The 16,920-nt window shown below is 38.4% G+C and overlaps 2 protein-coding genes across 2 annotated transcripts in view; both read left to right on the forward strand.

Moving 5' to 3' along the window:
* LOC117985911 (WD repeat-containing protein 44) overlaps positions 1-16,920 on the forward strand; it is a 296,876-nt gene that overhangs the window by 227,685 nt on the left and 52,271 nt on the right. The gene's annotated exons all lie outside the window — the stretch shown is intronic.
* Positions 189-15,290, forward strand: Rab11 (RAS oncogene family member Rab11). The gene is made up of 6 exons (XM_034973024.2): positions 189-474; positions 911-1,032; positions 9,422-9,654; positions 10,279-10,394; positions 10,677-10,813; positions 11,268-15,290. The coding sequence occupies exons 1-5, from the start codon at positions 435-437 to the stop codon at positions 10,805-10,807; spliced, it is 642 nt and encodes a 213-aa protein (XP_034828915.1). The 5' UTR covers positions 189-434; the 3' UTR covers positions 10,808-10,813; positions 11,268-15,290.

Here is a 16,920-nt window from a genome sequence, read left to right on the forward strand (position 1 = left end):
GATGATTTATAGTTTTAAAAATTAGCACAATATATAAATCAAAATCAATTATTAGATTAATAATTAATTAGACAAAACTAAAACGAGATTTATAAGATTGTACAAAAAAAAATTATGGCAAATGCGTAGAAAGAAACATTTTGCATCAGTGTCGTGTTACGTCAAAACAAAACAAAAACGTCAAAAATTCTGAACGCAAAACAGGGGCGTAAAATAATCCGCCATCTTGTTCCAGTGACAATTTAGGATTTAATTTAGTTTTAAACCCATCTTTTTTCAATTAATCCGATAGTTAAAGTGATATTTTGTGAGCTGTGGTGTGTTTAAAAAGCCTGTGATATTTTTGTGTACAATTATTTTTGTTTACTTTACGCATAACTTGACATTATTAGTTGACCGATTTTGACGTCGAAGGAACAACTAGAATAATCAAAATGGGTACAAGAGAGGACGAATACGATTATTTATTCAAAGGTATTTGATTAATGTCTGCTAAACGTACTATAAACTTATAAGAATGATTTGGAGTTATGTTGAGTTTTCGGTTTAACGATGACTATTGTTTCGTTTGGAATGACGTAGATTATTGACTTGGATATCGAATTTTTCGCATATTTTCAATGAGAATTTAGTAGAAGCTTGGTTAATTCACGTAATTCATATACTTACAATAAGTGTCATTTTGGAGTTATGTGAAAGTTTCGCTTTGTTTGATATCAGCTGATTAGGTTCGTGCTGATCGATTTTCTATAAAGTTTCGTACACCATGAGTCACCTATGTCAGTCATCTCAGATCAATTTGTTTGCCAAAAGACGAACGTAGTACGGATATTGAGGCATTGTTTTGTTTACGTTGTTTTTTGCGAAGTTATTGAGACTTGTTATACTCAACTCAGTGCTTTTGTTTCAGTTGTTTTGATCGGCGACTCGGGAGTCGGAAAGAGCAGTCTCCTCTCACGTTTTACTAGAAATGAATTCAATTTAGAATCAAAATCTACAATAGGTGTGGAGTTTGCAACAAGAAGTATAGAGGTAAATAATCTACTAACTATTAACTACACAATCTGATAGATTGTCTGTTTATTTGTTTGCATTATGCAAAAATTGGAGCGACTACTTAATTGGTTAACTCTGAACAATTGTGACTAATTCTGTACTACACAATCTCTATACTTAACTCAATTGGCAGGTCTAAATCTAGTGCTGTCCTTTTCTGCATGGATCATTATAAAAGGGATAGCAATACATTTAGACCTGTAATTTTAGTTACTACAGAGCACAGATCTTCTCTCAGAGTGAGATGGGTTTTGGCCATAGTCTACCACGCTGGCCATGTGTGGATTGGCAGACTTCACACACCTTTGAGAACATTATGTAGAACTCTCAGGCATGCAGGTTTCCCGACAATGTTTTCCTTCACTGTTAAAGTGAGTGATATTTAATCACTTGAAACGCATATAACTCTGAAAAGTTAGAGGTGCATACATCCTAACCACTAGGCTATCACAGTAATTCCAAGCATATTACAGTATGCAGCAAAAAGTAATGTACATCAGCCTTTAAAATGACATATCGGCTTTGTAGAGTGTTGTCTCTGTCACTCATACCTATATTACAATATAATACAATATAATAATGCATTCAGGATGCTGATGGGGCTGCCCAGATTCTGCAGCGCGTCAGGGATGTTCGCCGAGGCGCATGTAGACTGTTTTTATACTACTATGCGAAAGCGGTGCACATCCCTGTTGCGTAGAGTCCGGTCCAGCCCCAATGGCCTCCTGAAGGTATTTTCTGACAGGATCGACTGCCAGTACTTGAATCACTGTTGTATGATTCACGTGCTGGCAAATCGATCCTGTCCTAATTTAAATAGTTATAGATTTTTTACTAACAAATAGGTTTAAGTTTCGTGTAATTACTAACACTAATATTAATAATTACTAACAATTAGGTTTAAGTTTCGTGTAATTACTAACACCAATATGATCCTTGTTGGTCGAAATAAAAACATTTTATTTTATTTATTTATTTATTTATATGTATATGACGTTTTGTTGGTCTCAACAACAGAGACAGCGCTCTACAAATCTGCTATCTCCTTCTAAAGGTTGATGTACATTACTTTCTGCCGTGTATTGTAGTCAGACTTAAATACTCTAACTTTAATTAAAATTGGTCTAGAGATTTCTTAAGCTGAATTTCACACACACAAAGCTGAAGACAAGAGTTGTGTGTGTCTTTAGTTTGATCTGTGAATCACATAGTATGTAAGGAATTTGAAATCTGCTTCATTGTTTCACTCAATACAACAATGTTATTGTTTAAGTGTATGAACCAGTTTTTTCTAAGATAATGACAATAACCTTTATGTTAAGTTTATCTATTTGTTGAGAAGTGAACCTTAGAATCTTTATTTTAAACTAGCTGACACGCCCTGGCTTCGCTCGGGTGGGGTTTAGAAAATTGAGGGAGAGGTTGAATTAAATTTTTCTCTCCGTAAGAACCATCCTCGTACTTCAAGGAATATTATAAAAAAAAGAATAAGCGAAATCGGTTCAGCTGTTCTCGAGATTTGCAATGAGCAACACATTTAGTGATTCATTTTTATATTATAGATTACTTCATTAACTACATTTAAGAGAAATTGGATTGGATTAAATATCTGAATATATAAAAGGAAAAGGTGACTCACTGACTGAGTGATTGACTGATTAACTGATCTAACAATGCACAGCTCAAACTACTAGATGGATCAGGCTGAAATTCGGCATGCAGATGAGGAGGAAAGGATGCCCGCGACTTCGTTTGCGTGGATTTAAGTTTTTTTAAAATCCCATGGGAACTCTTAATTTTTCATATCCTTCCCCGGGATGTAAGCTAACCCTGTACCAAATTTTATCAAAATCGGTTGAACTGTTGGGAAGTGAAAAGCTAGCAGACAGATAGACAGACACACTTTCGCATTTATAATATTAGTATTGATGTATTTGCATACAACTAACCAATGCAATTAGTTATCTCATGTTAGATAATCTGTTATCTACATCTGATTTGCTCATGCCAATCTACAAACTTGGGTCTTTAATTATTCCAAGTCTACAAATCATTACTTGGCATAATAATTTTAAGTTACTGTAATTTTTACTCATCACTACCCATCTCTATACATAAAAATGAATCGCTGAATGTGTTGCTGATTGCAAATCTCGAGAACAGCTGAACCGATTTCGCTAATTCTTTTTTCATAATATTCCTTGAAGTGCGAGGATGGTTCTTACGGAGAGAAAAATTTAAAAAAAATCCTGAAAAAGAATCGACTGTTAGGCGGTACGAAGTTCGCCGGGGCAGCTAGTATTATTATAAATGCGCAAGTGTGTTTGTTTGTTGGTGTGTCCTTCAATCACGTCGCAACGGATCGACGTGATTTTTTCCATGGGTATAGTTAAAGACCTAGAGTGTGACATAGGCTACTTTTTATACCGGAAAATCATAAGAGTTCCCACGGGATTTTGAACAACCTAAATCCACGCGGACAAAGTCGCGATCAGCTAGCGTTTTAATAAAATAGTGAAATGTGAAAGTAAGTGTACTGTCATCTCTCATGGTAACTAAAGCCTCATTCAATTCCTTTTGGAGAAACAGGTAGAATTTCAGGATCATGTGGCGGAGTACTCCTTTTTGTAACAAGATTTAGGTTACATCATAGCCATACCTTATACATGTGCATAGATGTGTCCAATTATATATATATATATATATATATATATAAGTAAGTATAATATGTGTGAATTTGTATATATTATTAACATATAGAATAGATAGATTAGAATATAAGTACAATTGAAATAATTCCGTGGCGCCACCCGAATCAGGGTTCCTACTGAAAACCAGCGCTGTATGTTTTTGTACTTGTGCAAGACATATGGCATTTATGCTGAGTAGGGACCTTTTTTTTCGGGTTGTGCCACACATGACATGGTTTATTCCGGCGCTTCTTCTACTTGAGGTCTTTTGACTTTACTACTCAAGTATAAGAGGCGCCGGGATAACCTAACCTAATAATGGTAATGTGTGGTACAGCCTTAAAAAATAAACGTTTTTCTTTCTTTCTTTCTTTCATTCAGATGACGCGGGGCATAACAGATATGTCATAATAGTTACAGTACGCGGCCGAAAGTAATATACATCGACATTTAGAAGGAGATAGCAGATTTGTAGAGCGTTGTCCCTGTCATTGAGACGACAAAACGTCATATAGGTATGAGTGACAGAGACAACGCTCTACAATGCCGAAATGTCATCATTTGCTTTAAAACATTCATATTTGTTTACATATTTGGCCTTGAGAATGTAGTCAAGTGTCAATCATAATCTTAAAACCTGACAGGTGCGAGTCGGGCTTGCATACGAAGGGTCCAGTGGATATAGTACAAAAAATAACACTTTTTTTGTCATGTAAAAACAAATTCACGGTTTTTGGATTTTCCCTTTACTGGTGGCTATAAGACATTGATATCTCCCAAATTTTATGATTCTAGGTCAATGAATGGGAAGTTTCCTATAGGTTTTGATTTCCTTGATGGATCTTGACAGGCAGACAAACAATGTATCCTATATAATGATCCTGTACGGGTTCCGTACCTCAAAAGGAAAATAGGAACCCCTATAGGATCACTTTGTTGTCTGTACGTCTGTCTGTTGTGTCTGTCAAGAAAACCTATAGGGTACTTCCCGTTAACCTAGAATCATGAAATTTAGTACATAGGTAGGTCTAATAGCACAAGTAAAGGAATAAATTCGAGAACCGTGAATTTGTGGTTACATAACGAAAAAAAATTAAAAAAGATAACTATACCTAGTTGGGATATCATATGAAAGTGCTTTAAACATAATGTATTTTTATGCATAATAGTTTATGATTTATCGTGCAAAATGTCGAAAATAATACCCGAGTAGGGAACTCTCGGTGCGCGAGATTGACTCGCACTTGGCCACTTGGCTCTTGAGATGCGCAACCATAAAAAGACTTAAAAGGTATTATAAGGTATCCTCCCATAGTTACTGTCTATACGTTAACAAATAAGTCTTAGTCATACATTTGAGATGTATAAAAGTTATAGATATCATTAGAATGGCATTTTTCAATGAATCATCAAAGCACAAAGAGCTAAAAATACTTTATTTCCGTAGTTTTATTATCACTATATCTTGAATCATTTATTTAACTATTTATTTTTATTATTCATGTACCAAAAATTGTAATTACAAAGTAATAATAAATTAAGTTACATTGGAAATGCTTATCTCTAAACAGAGATTTCTTCCAGCTTCCCATTCAAGGTTGTGAGTAAGGCGTATCAAGAAGTGGAATAGGTCTACGGTACTAGAATCTAATAAACTACTAATAATCATATTATAAGGCCAAGACTATTTCTGGTGATTTTTTAAATTATTTTTTAAAAATCCCATTGTAGGGTAATGCCTCCTCTATAAGTGCTCTAGACAGGGGTGGCCATGGTCTTTTATAAAGTTTGTGACATATTTGGCTCCACTCCAAATATAGTATTTGATTATTTATGTATTGTATTTTGAGTTCATGATATATGTACCTAACTACGAGAGTCTATAGGCGTTGTCCTAATACAAAGTGAGTACCGTACGCGGCCGAAAGTGTTGTACATCGGCCTTTAGAATGGCATTTTGGCTTTGTAGAGCGTTGTCTCTGTCACTCATACCTATATGACGTTTTGTCGGTCTCAACGACAGGGACAACGTTCTACAAATCTGCTATCTAAAAGCTAAAGGTCGATGTTCATTACTTTCGGCCGCGTACTGCACGCGATCATCGCGCGAGGAAGCGAAGGGGCCATCACGTGCTTGAGTCCAATAGAACGAGAATCCAAGATCGAACCAGCCCAAGATCAAACTCCGGACTCCTTCAAAGAGGAAGCTAAAGTCTTAACCACTAAGCTATCACTGCTTCTTACCACTAGGCCACTAGCCACTAGGATATCACCACTTGTAAGTGATGATGCAGTCTAAGATGAAAGCGGGCTGGCCTGGAAGGGGTATGGCAGTTTTTTACTAAACCTACTTACACACACTGCTTTGGTTTCTACACGGCGTCGTACTGGAACGCTAAATCGCTTAGCGGTACGGCTTTGCCGGTAGACACCAGACACGAGTGGAAACACACTTCTTATAAATGCATATTTGCGCATAGACAGCCCACATTAAAGGTATACTAATTTCTAACATCCAATCTGGGAATCGCGATAACAACAAAGGTCACTTGTTGAGATGGTTTCATTACACGTAATGCGAATTACATCAGTATGTGTGTCTGACCTCATTAGGATTCTAGATCCTATTAACATGTAAGTACTCGACTGGTCGAGATGGCAATTGGGGAGGGAGCCCCGCACAGCCTCCGCGCTAACCCGGTGCAGGTTCACGGGGCGTTCCCCCGCCTCATACCCCGATTGCTATCTCGACCTGTCGCGGACTGTGCCTTCTAGTTTCCAGTACTATTTAGTCATCATCATCATCCTCAAACCGATAGACGTCCACTGCTTGACATAGGTCTCTTGTAGGGACTTCCACACGCCACAGTCTTGCGCCGCCTGAATCCAGCGGCTCCCTGCGACTCGTTTGATGTCGTCCGTCCACCTAGTGGGGGGTCTTCCAACGCTGCGTCTTCCGGTGCAAGGTCACCATTTCAGCACCTTGGGACCCCAACGTCTATCGGTTCTACGAATTATGTGCCCTGCCCATTACCACTTCAGCTTCGCAACCCGTTGACCTATGTCGGTTACTCTAGTTCTCCTACGGTACTATTTAGTACTACTTATTTATTTAGGCATAATGCACCTGCACTGCATGATTTTTTACTATCACTAAGTGTGTTGGTTTATCCTTCAATCACGCCGCCGAAAGAAGACGAGTCTAAGAATGAGGTTTCCCTAAGGTCAAACAAAAAGCTGTTCAGCTAAACTCAAGCAACCCCAAACGTTGCTTTGACCTTGATAGGTGCATAGCAAACGTTTCGTGTTCATCTATTAAGTATAGACTCAACCCCAAGAGTATCGATACAACAGAGCTTGTTTGTTCGATAGGCAAATGACGTCATCTTAGCATTAGAAATCGCGGGCATCATCTAGTCATATTTATCTAGATGATGTCCGCGTAGACTACACAAAATTTCAAACCCGTGTTTTACCCCCTTAGGGGTTGAATTTTCAAAATCCTTTCTTAGCGGATGTCTACATACGTCCGTCATACCAATATAGTACGCGACAGGTTGAGATGGAAATCGGGGTGGGGACACCCCGCACACCCGCACAGCCCCCGCGCTAACCCGGAGCGGGACAGCCCGGGCGATGTGCGAGTGAGCGGGGCTTCCCCCGCCTCAAACCCCGATTGCGATCTCGACCTTTCGCGAACTATACCTATGCACAATTTTTTTTTTTTTTAAATAGAATATTAGCCATATTAAATGACTAATATTCCCCTTTCCTCTCCAATTAAGCGTCAGGCTTGTGCTAGGAGTAGGTACGACAATAGTTCAACGGGCGGGATTTGAACCGTCGACCTTTCGGTTTTCAGTCCACTCCTATACCGGTTGAGCTATGGAGGCTCAGTCAAAATGCACCGTTAATCTACAGCTATATAAGTCCCGCAAATTGCTATTGCGCTGGAACCATGTCTCATTAACATCGAAATGACGCCATTTTGACGTCAGCCGAAATAAAAATAGACCACCAGCAAAAATTTTGTACTGGTTGCTCGAAACTTCAGTTTCAGACTAGTGCTGACGTCACTAAAATGGCGGCTACGCGCATTAGCAAGTTGCGGGACTTATACTAATCAATACCTAAGTATAATGGTAAATGATAGACGCCGTCAGTCCTTTCGACAAAAAATTCAAATCGCACAAACTCATAGCGGATGTGTCAATGACCCCCCACTATGTATAATTATGTATGCGTATATGACCTCTTAGCGTTCTCAATTTTTTCATATCGTAATTGCTTCTATACAGATACGTCAATTAATGCATTACACTTTAGAGGCCTATTGTTCATTTCACTAACCGTCTATATAAAAGAGATATTTTTATTCATTACTAGAGGATGCCCGCGACTTCGTCCGCGTGGATTTAGGTTTTTCAAAAATCCCGTGGGAACTCTATGATTTTCCGGGATAAAAAGTAGCCTATGTCCTTCCCCGGGATGTAAGCTGCCTCTGTACCAAATTTCGTCAAAATCGGTTAAACTGTTGGCCCGTGAAAAGCTAGCAGACAGACAGACAGACACACTTTCGCATTTATAATATTAGTATGGATAAGCACACGCTTGACCACAATCAGGCCTGATGTATAGTCATGATGTGGCCTAAGATGGAAGCGTTTTAAGTTCGCGTAAAAATTATCTGCACTGTGATAAGGCCAGAGCCAGACGAGCGTAATTTTGTGAGTTGTCAGTCGAGTAATTTCTGCTGCATTCGGTTTCATACAAAATTCCAGTTCGTGCCACACGGCGACGCAAAATGAGTTTGAAACAACGAGAATTTCTGCTAGCTAGAATTTCGGCGACCGAAATTACGCGACTTACAACTCGAAAAAAAATTACGTCCGTTTTGGCCTCACCCTTATCTTACAAATCCAAGAAATGAGAATCAAAAAGTGTTCTGAATTTTTGAATAAATTATTTGATTTGATTTCAAGTGAAGAATGTGGATGGAATGCATGAGGATGGAAATTGATCAGTGAGTCTGATTGTATCCCAGATGTATTTGATCATGAATTCATAGTTATTTTGTTCCAAACGTAATATCAATATGACGAGAAGAAGGGATCCCGTTTCGAAATGTGTGAAGTGTATTGTTGAAGTTGATTAGATTTAATTGAACCAGCATGCGACGGTCCGAGATTTCTAAAAATAGACACAAACACGAGGTTGATTAGTGATTACATATACCTAAGTCATAACTAATGATAGTTTTAAATTATTATTATTTATCATTTCTCCATGCTGTTACTGTCTCAGAAACTCTATAATACTATGCATTTTAAATGTAAATATATATTGTTTTAATATTGTATTGTAGAAGAATGTACTTTCAAGGATTTTCTTCAGAAATTTATTTCTCTATTAATTCCTCCAAAAACAATCGAATAATTCGAACAATTGAACAATGGATTGTAGATTCACAAAAAACAGTCTTATAAAAATTGTCAATCGGTGTTAAATTTGTCGATTGTTAAGTCTATGTGGAATGAATAAATCGAAAATCTAAATCAGCATTCGATTTTCGATTCATTCGTCCCAGACCCACGCGTTAATGTAACAATTTTCTTAATTTAGCATACCAAAAAGTATCTTGGCTGCCTCTTCAATGTATAATGTGTTGTTTGAAGGTGGACGGCAAAACCATAAAGGCGCAGATATGGGACACGGCGGGCCAGGAGAGGTATCGCGCGATCACGTCGGCGTACTACCGCGGCGCTGTGGGCGCGCTGCTGGTGTACGACATCGCCAAGCATCTCTCGTACGAGAACGTGGAGCGGTGGCTGCGCGAGCTGCGCGACCACGCCGACCAGAATATCCTCATCATGCTCGTGGGCAACAAGAGCGATCTCAGGCACCTTAGGTGAGAACTACGGAATCTGTACTGTATTGAGCTACCTAGGATACATTCTAAGCATTTATGCATGCGAGAATATGTCCATAGGCAGCACTGTGAACGTTGACATAAATTATGGGTTATTCCAGAAAGTAGTTGATGGGGTTTTTAGACACGTTGCCAGTCTAGTAGGTATGTAAAACGCAATGAACTTTTATAATATTATAAATACGAAAGTCTTTCTGTCTGCCTGCCTGTCTGTCTGTCTATCTGCTAGCTTTTCACGACCCCGAACGACACGAATTTGATATAGAGTTAGCATTCCGAGGAAGGGGGATAGGCTATATTTTATCCCGGAAAACTAAAGAGTTCCACGTTTTTAATATCCCGTGGCGGGCATCATCTACTTCTTAGAAATGCTTCTTGCCTACAGCCTGTAAGGTCCAATTGCTCGACAGTCCAGTAGCGTTACTGTTATGTCCATTTCCCAGAATGTCAGGTCTGCCTCTTTGGCTCAATTCCCCAAACGTCCACTTCAGTAACAAGAACTTTCAAATTTTAAGAGTGTCTTCAATTTTAAGATGTTCTTGTACCATTACATGAAAGAAGTGGTATCACATTGAAATTGATTTTGAAATTGAATGTTTGCAGGTCAATCCCAACAGAAGAAGCGAAGGCGTTCGCGGAACGGAACGGGCTCAGTTTTATTGAAACGTCCGCGCTCGACTCCACCAACGTGGAACCGGCCTTCCAGAACATATTAACTGGTAACTATGTTGCATACTCACTATTTTCATTTTTCATCACCCCCTTGCACAGCACTTCTACCCTCATAGATTGATTTGATTAATTCAGCATTGAAACTATGAAACTGCCGTCTAAGTTAGCCCACTTCCATCTTAGACTACACCATCACTTACCACTATGTGAAATCGCAGTCAAGGGCTAAGTTGTATTGGAATAAATTTAAGAAATCCCCGCGTCTCTACAAACATTTGATGCCCTCAATATGTTGTATATTCTATGTATGTTTGTGTATTTGTTTGCAGAGATCTACAGGATCGTATCGCAGAAGCAGATGCGCGACCCGCCCGAGGGTGACGTCATCCGGCCCGACGCGGAGCCGGCTGACGTGCGGCCATCGGGGGCTGATTCTGTACGCAAGCAGTGCTGCCAGTAGTGCGAGGTGCGTATACACAGACAGACACATACACAACAACCAGCACTAAACACTAAGGGGCGCCCTTTCATAAAGTAATAGCTTAACAAAACGAACACACACACACAGCCCGCCGGCAAAGGCTTTCACGATTTAGCGACCTCAGGAACTCATGACTTCTCGACCTCACGAATTTTTGACTTCACGACCTCACGAATCCATGACTTCATGACATCACGAATTCACGACTTCACAACCTCAGGAACTCACGACTTCACGACCTCAGGAACTCATGACTTCACATCCTCACGAATTTATGACTTCACGACATCACGAATTCATGACTTCACGACCATCACGAATTCATGACTTCACGACCTCACGAATTCATAACTTCACGACTTCTATTAGTATAGATGGATTCACAAGTATTGCATACAAAATCAAATCTCGAAAGTTTCAAGTGAAGTTTTTGTTCCAGAAGTCCAGTTAACTTTGGAGTGGAAGAGAGAAATGAAAGGAATACAAAACGCAAGTTAATGAATCATTCCCAGACGCCACCAGCCGGCTCCATCTCCAACAAGCAATACACACAGACAGACACGTTGCCAGCACTTCGCATACAACCCGCCATTGTAACTTCTTAACTCGACCAAGGTTTGATTTATACACGTTACTACTAAAGCCATGAGGTAGGCTGAGATCTACAGAGCGCACTTTGACTTTGCTTAGACTTAAGTTTCAGTTAAAACGAGACAGATTTATGGCAGTGGTATAACACTGTCCCGTTTTGACAGTGTCTTAAGTCTGAGCAAAGTCAAAGTGTGCTCTATAGATCTCGTAGCATAGTACAGTACAGATTTCGCAGGGCAGAGCAGGGTACTTGAGGCAGACAGGCCGCGAGCGTATGCTGCGACTCGTAGTTAATTCCATTAAGGCGAAATGTATGGAAAAGTCTGGGCCGCCCGAGCGCAAACTTGTTGCACGCTATTTATAAATATTTATATTTAAAAATCTATATGCTTTGTTACCATAAAATAATACCGTAATCCCTTAGTATATTAAACGTTGAACGTAACTACGAAATTTTATTGAAATTGATTTTATATCAATCGAATAAAACTTGTTTTTCTCCTAATGGTCGTGTAAAAAATGCGCAAATTGGGGAAACTTCGCGATATTTTTGTATCGAGCCAAATTATACCAATTGTGTCTTGGCTCTCGTAATTCACTAAAGAATATCTTTAATTTTTATAATATTAAAAAATAAGTAAACTTTTTTGTAGTTTTTGAGGCCAAAACTTGATTCTTTGAACGTCCGAAATGTGTCTTTTGGTACGCATAGCGCCTTAAAGTTTTTTTTACTTGTCTGTGCCGTAGCGTACGCCGTACGCAGCTCTCAATACGTTCATGCATTACAAAATCTGCTCTGCCCTACACTGCTCTGAACTGGGTCACCTGCTTCTCACCATACGCTTAGCCTAAAAGGTGCTAAGGCAGTTATTGTTTTAATTCGTCATTCCTATAGTATTCACTAGCAATAAATCATGCAAAGTCGCTGTTATTGCAGCTAACAGCCGAAATTAATAAACAATCTATTCATCATCTGTCAAAAAGTTCCTTAGCCACGTTGATGAGTAAGCTATCGACAGATTGCAGATAGCTGTCGAAAGATAGGTAACGACCAAACTTAATATTGGAATAACGACCAAACTTAATAATTATTATTATTGGACGTTATTCTGTTATAACTTACATTCAGTCAACGCGCTCCCATATTATTGTAGTAATTGGCAGGTCGGAATTGTTCTTCCGTGTGCGCACGAGATAAATTCGTACGAAAACGCATCCAAAGTGCGTCCATGCTTATTCAAAACCTACACAGACCTTAGGATAGTATTACCAGATAAAAATAATGCAATAATGTGTACTGTGAACACTAGCTGGCAACACTGAAGTGACACGAGTGGCTCATGTAGATAGCTTTGTGTAATTATTAATGTTTAGTGTCGGAACGATTGTGCTGAGGTGAATATTGCTGTTAATTCGGTTGTATAACTCGTGACAATAAACGAAACGAAAACGGCGTTAGTATCATTCCCTCTCACTTACACATAATATTTGTGCATAGAGTGCGAGCGAGACAAAATGATTAGCACCAATTCGTTTCTCTCGCTCGCACATTATACGCAGGCATAGTGTGTAAGTGAAAGGGAACGATTATCGCCGCTTCGTTTCGATTCGTTTCTTTATTCACTAATCATTTTGTCTAGCTTTTACACTATACCTAGATAAAATGAGTAAGTAAGAAAGAATGATTAACTTTGCTTCGTTTCGATTCGTTACTTTATTCAGTAATCATTTCGACTCGCTTGCACACTATACACAGTAAGAGTGTAAGTGAGAAGGAATGACTAGCTTCGTTTCGATTCGTTTCTTTATTGGCCTGAGCTATACAACTAGCTTACTAACTAAATTAAATTGACAGTTGCCTTTCTGGAGACAGTTTTATTACGACTGTATTTGGACTTGTCTATTTAGTTAAGTTGAGAGATTTGTATACAACCGAGTTAGCTCTAATGTAAGACACTTAATACGAAACTAATTTTAAATGAATTGTGGCAAAAAGTGCTTAGTTTTGTTGTAAAACCAGGAACTCTAAGGCTGACATCTATAGAGCGCACTTTGACTTTGCTCAGACTTAAGATTGAGTTCAAACGAGACAGATTTATGTGAGAGATATATATCTGTCTCGTTTTAACTCTGTCTTAAGTCTAAGCAACTTTCTCTCGACTTCGTCCACGTGGATTTAGGTTTTTAAAAATCCCGCGGGAACTCTTTGATTTTCCGGGATAATAAGTAGGTATATCTGTCACTCTCCAGGCCTTTAACTATACTCATGCAAAAAATCACGTCGACCCCTTGCGCGTGATTGAAGGACAAACCATCAAACAAACACGTTTTCGCATTTATTATATGCGTAGTGTATATGAAGTAGTGATTTTGGAGAAAAAAAACCTATGTTATTAGTGCTCATTCGGCCATTTTGTTTATAACTAAGCGCACATTCAATTTAATTTATTTTTCGTATGAAGTGTCTTATAAACAATTCACCTTATGAATATTAAATCTGTATTAAAATATAATAATAATATGGAGAGGCAATTCACGTAGTTCGAGTCGGAGCTAAAACAAGGCACTCGATTAATTTTGGCGCTTCTGATAAAGATATAGTACACATAATATGTGTTATTTATACCCTTTTACAAGGACGTCTCGTTTAATTGTGCCGATCGGGTTTCTTCGTAGTCCAAGTATAGTAATCATGATGTAATATTACTAACATCAAGTCTATTCGGTCATGATCTATCATTTCTAGCAGCGGTAATATTCGCATGCGCATCCGCAAATGCGGAACATCCGCATCCGCATCAGTTAATGCGGAGCTTTTACGGATGCAGATTCATGTTTGCAACAAAGAAGTGACCTGCAAAGAAAGTGGGTGGAGCCAGTGTGGCCCGTGTCTCTCGTCTGTTAAAGACAGAATGAGACAGATGTATATCTCTGACAAAAGTCTATCTCGTTCTAACTCTGGGGGCCGATTTCACCAACGTAAAATACAATATCTGTCCCGGCTTTACTCAAGTGTTTAGTCGACGTTAGCCCGACTAGTTTAGAACCCATCCGGGGTCCTTTTTCAAGGGAGTCAGTTCGCGCACGCGTCGCGGATGTGACTGATTAAACGCTAAAATGAAACGTTTATTAAGTCTTATCCGAGAGTAAATTTGATATTTTGGCAGATTTCAATACAAAAACTCCTTACTCATTACGTCCAATTTATTCCATGGTCAAAACCGTCACTTGATGAAATCTGCACTAAGTGAAGTGTGAGCAAAGTCATAGAATGCTATCACACTGGGTCACAGCTGAAAATCAGCGTCCTGCATCTTATGTGTGTTAACGCATATTATGATGCAAGACATTATGCTGAGCAGCACCTCGATTGCGGGAAACATCAATCATTATTACAATCTCAATTGTTGTGATTGGCTGAATTTGTGCAATTCTTGTTGCAACAATGCATTGTAGCCAATAGTGAGCGAGCGTCAACCAATCCGAGGTGATTGCGATCGTGACATTGTAGCTGTCGTTCTACCGCAATTGCGCACCTGTATTCCCATTTGGGGTGGTGTCACAGATGAAAATGTTACATTTGTACTTTGTTTTTATCTGTGACACCAACAACAAATAAATGCATTTTCTTCCTTTCTTTCTTTCTTTCTCTATAGATATCGGCCTAAGGATAGGGTCATATCGGAATAATGTTATTTGTTTGAAACAAATACTAAGAAGCCCGATCGTCATGATAAAAATAGATAGATTGTATGATTTTTTTTTTATTTAAGAGAAAAATAATTTTGTTTCGACTTAGTGGATAATTCAGTATACATATTATTATTATGATATCTATTTATTTAGTTAATTAAAGTGTTTAAACCAGCCAGTTCGTACTTTTTTTTTGTTATTATTACTACATAATCAAAATTAATGAATGGGTCTAAAAAAATTATGCCAGTAAAGAGATGTTTTTACTAGTAATTAGTATTTGTTTATACTTTTATAGTTACTTCAATCAACATTACAACGCAGTCGGTTAAAAATGTATCATAAATCATAATGCATACAAACATGGAAAAGGACAGACCCTCCACTATGTGGTCTTAGCTGGAGACTCAATATATATTTTCAATATGTTTTGTTAGTACTGTAAAATCCATTGAAAATATGTTACGAATATACAGGGTGTAACCAGAATGTTAACAAAACTTAGCGTTATTATTATATTATCTAACCACAATCCAATACCAATAACCATTTCATTAATTTTGTAGTTTTAGTGATTTAGTATTTTTCAAAACCGTAATGTATACTGTTCAAAACTGGGGCCGATAACCCACCTACGACGCGGCATTGACTCCGAGTGGCCTACTTACGCAACTTAAGTTGACATCTAGCGTCAGTCAGGTGTTTTATTTGCAATATATCGTGAACTTTTACAAAATATAGGATAATTATTTTTTTGCGTTTTTTTTTGTGGTATCATATCAGTAATCATCAGTACTATCACCTGTCTTCGTTTTTGCCAGCATTCTGGTTACACCCAATGCCGCGTCGTAGGTGGGGCATTGGCCCCAGTTTTGCACGCCATACATTGGGGGTTGAAAAATACTAAAACACTAAAACTAAAAAATGAGGCAAATGGTTATTGGTATTGGATTGTGTTTAGATAGTATAAAATAACGCTAAGTTTTTGCTAGCGTTCTGGTTACACCCTGTATAGATCTCAGTGTTAGACTAATTGACCAACTTTAATTCCTCATACTTGTAATTTATCAATTGCATTTGTAAAAAGTCATAATATTCAAAAGCAATAATTCTGTTTTAGTAAAAAAAAAACAGTTTTGTAATAACTGTAAGATCACACTAACTACATTGGTAATGGTTGGACGAGCCTATATTTTCCGTACTAACTTGTTTCCGTGGACAGAGTAGCATGGAAAACATAGGCTCGTTTGCGATTGGTCGGTCATTCAGAATGGTTGACGCCCACTGACCTTTGTCTTTGTCACGTAACAGAGACCCCTATATTAACTTCTCTCCGTGGAAAGAGTATAGTGCGTCGTATAGAGGTTGGTATTAGATGGCAGAACTGACAGCACAACCTAACGTCTAATGAGAGGTTCCCAGACTTTTTTTCTCATAGACCACTTTCAAAATTTTGCTGGTTCCTGTGGACCCCCTGTAGCTTCATTTCCCAAAACTCGTCAAAAAATGTGAAGATTAGATCTAACTATAGAAATTTGCGCTGTGGCTGAGTTCCAATCACGAATGGGGAGTTTTTAAAATGAAACAAGTAAGAATTGATTGATCAATTAATTACTTGATTGTGCTGTGAGTGGATGTCAAAAACGTAAAGTTGGTAGTACGTAGACCCCCGTCGAGTCTCCCTTAGGGTCCACCTGGACCACTTTGGGAACCAATGGTCTAATGGATGCCTACACTGACAGGTGGATATGGCTTTTACTACGAGAAAATATTGACCCTATGAAAACAAATTGAAATATATGTAAACT

This window comes from Maniola hyperantus, chromosome 10 (assembly GCF_902806685.2).
Source record: "Maniola hyperantus chromosome 10, iAphHyp1.2, whole genome shotgun sequence".
NCBI classification, from domain to species: Eukaryota; Metazoa; Arthropoda; class Insecta; order Lepidoptera; family Nymphalidae; genus Maniola; species Maniola hyperantus.

Bases quoted from the DNA above. Each gene is read 5' to 3' on its own strand.
- Rab11 (XM_034973024.2), top strand. From the start codon at position 435: ATGGGTACAAGAGAGGACGAATACGATTATTTATTCAAAG. The intron at 475-910 runs GTATTTGATTAA...CTTTTGTTTCAG, and splicing joins ATACGATTATTTATTCAAAG to TTGTTTTGATCGGCGACTCG. The intron at 10,395-10,676 runs GTAACTATGTTG...ATTTGTTTGCAG, and splicing joins CTTCCAGAACATATTAACTG to AGATCTACAGGATCGTATCG.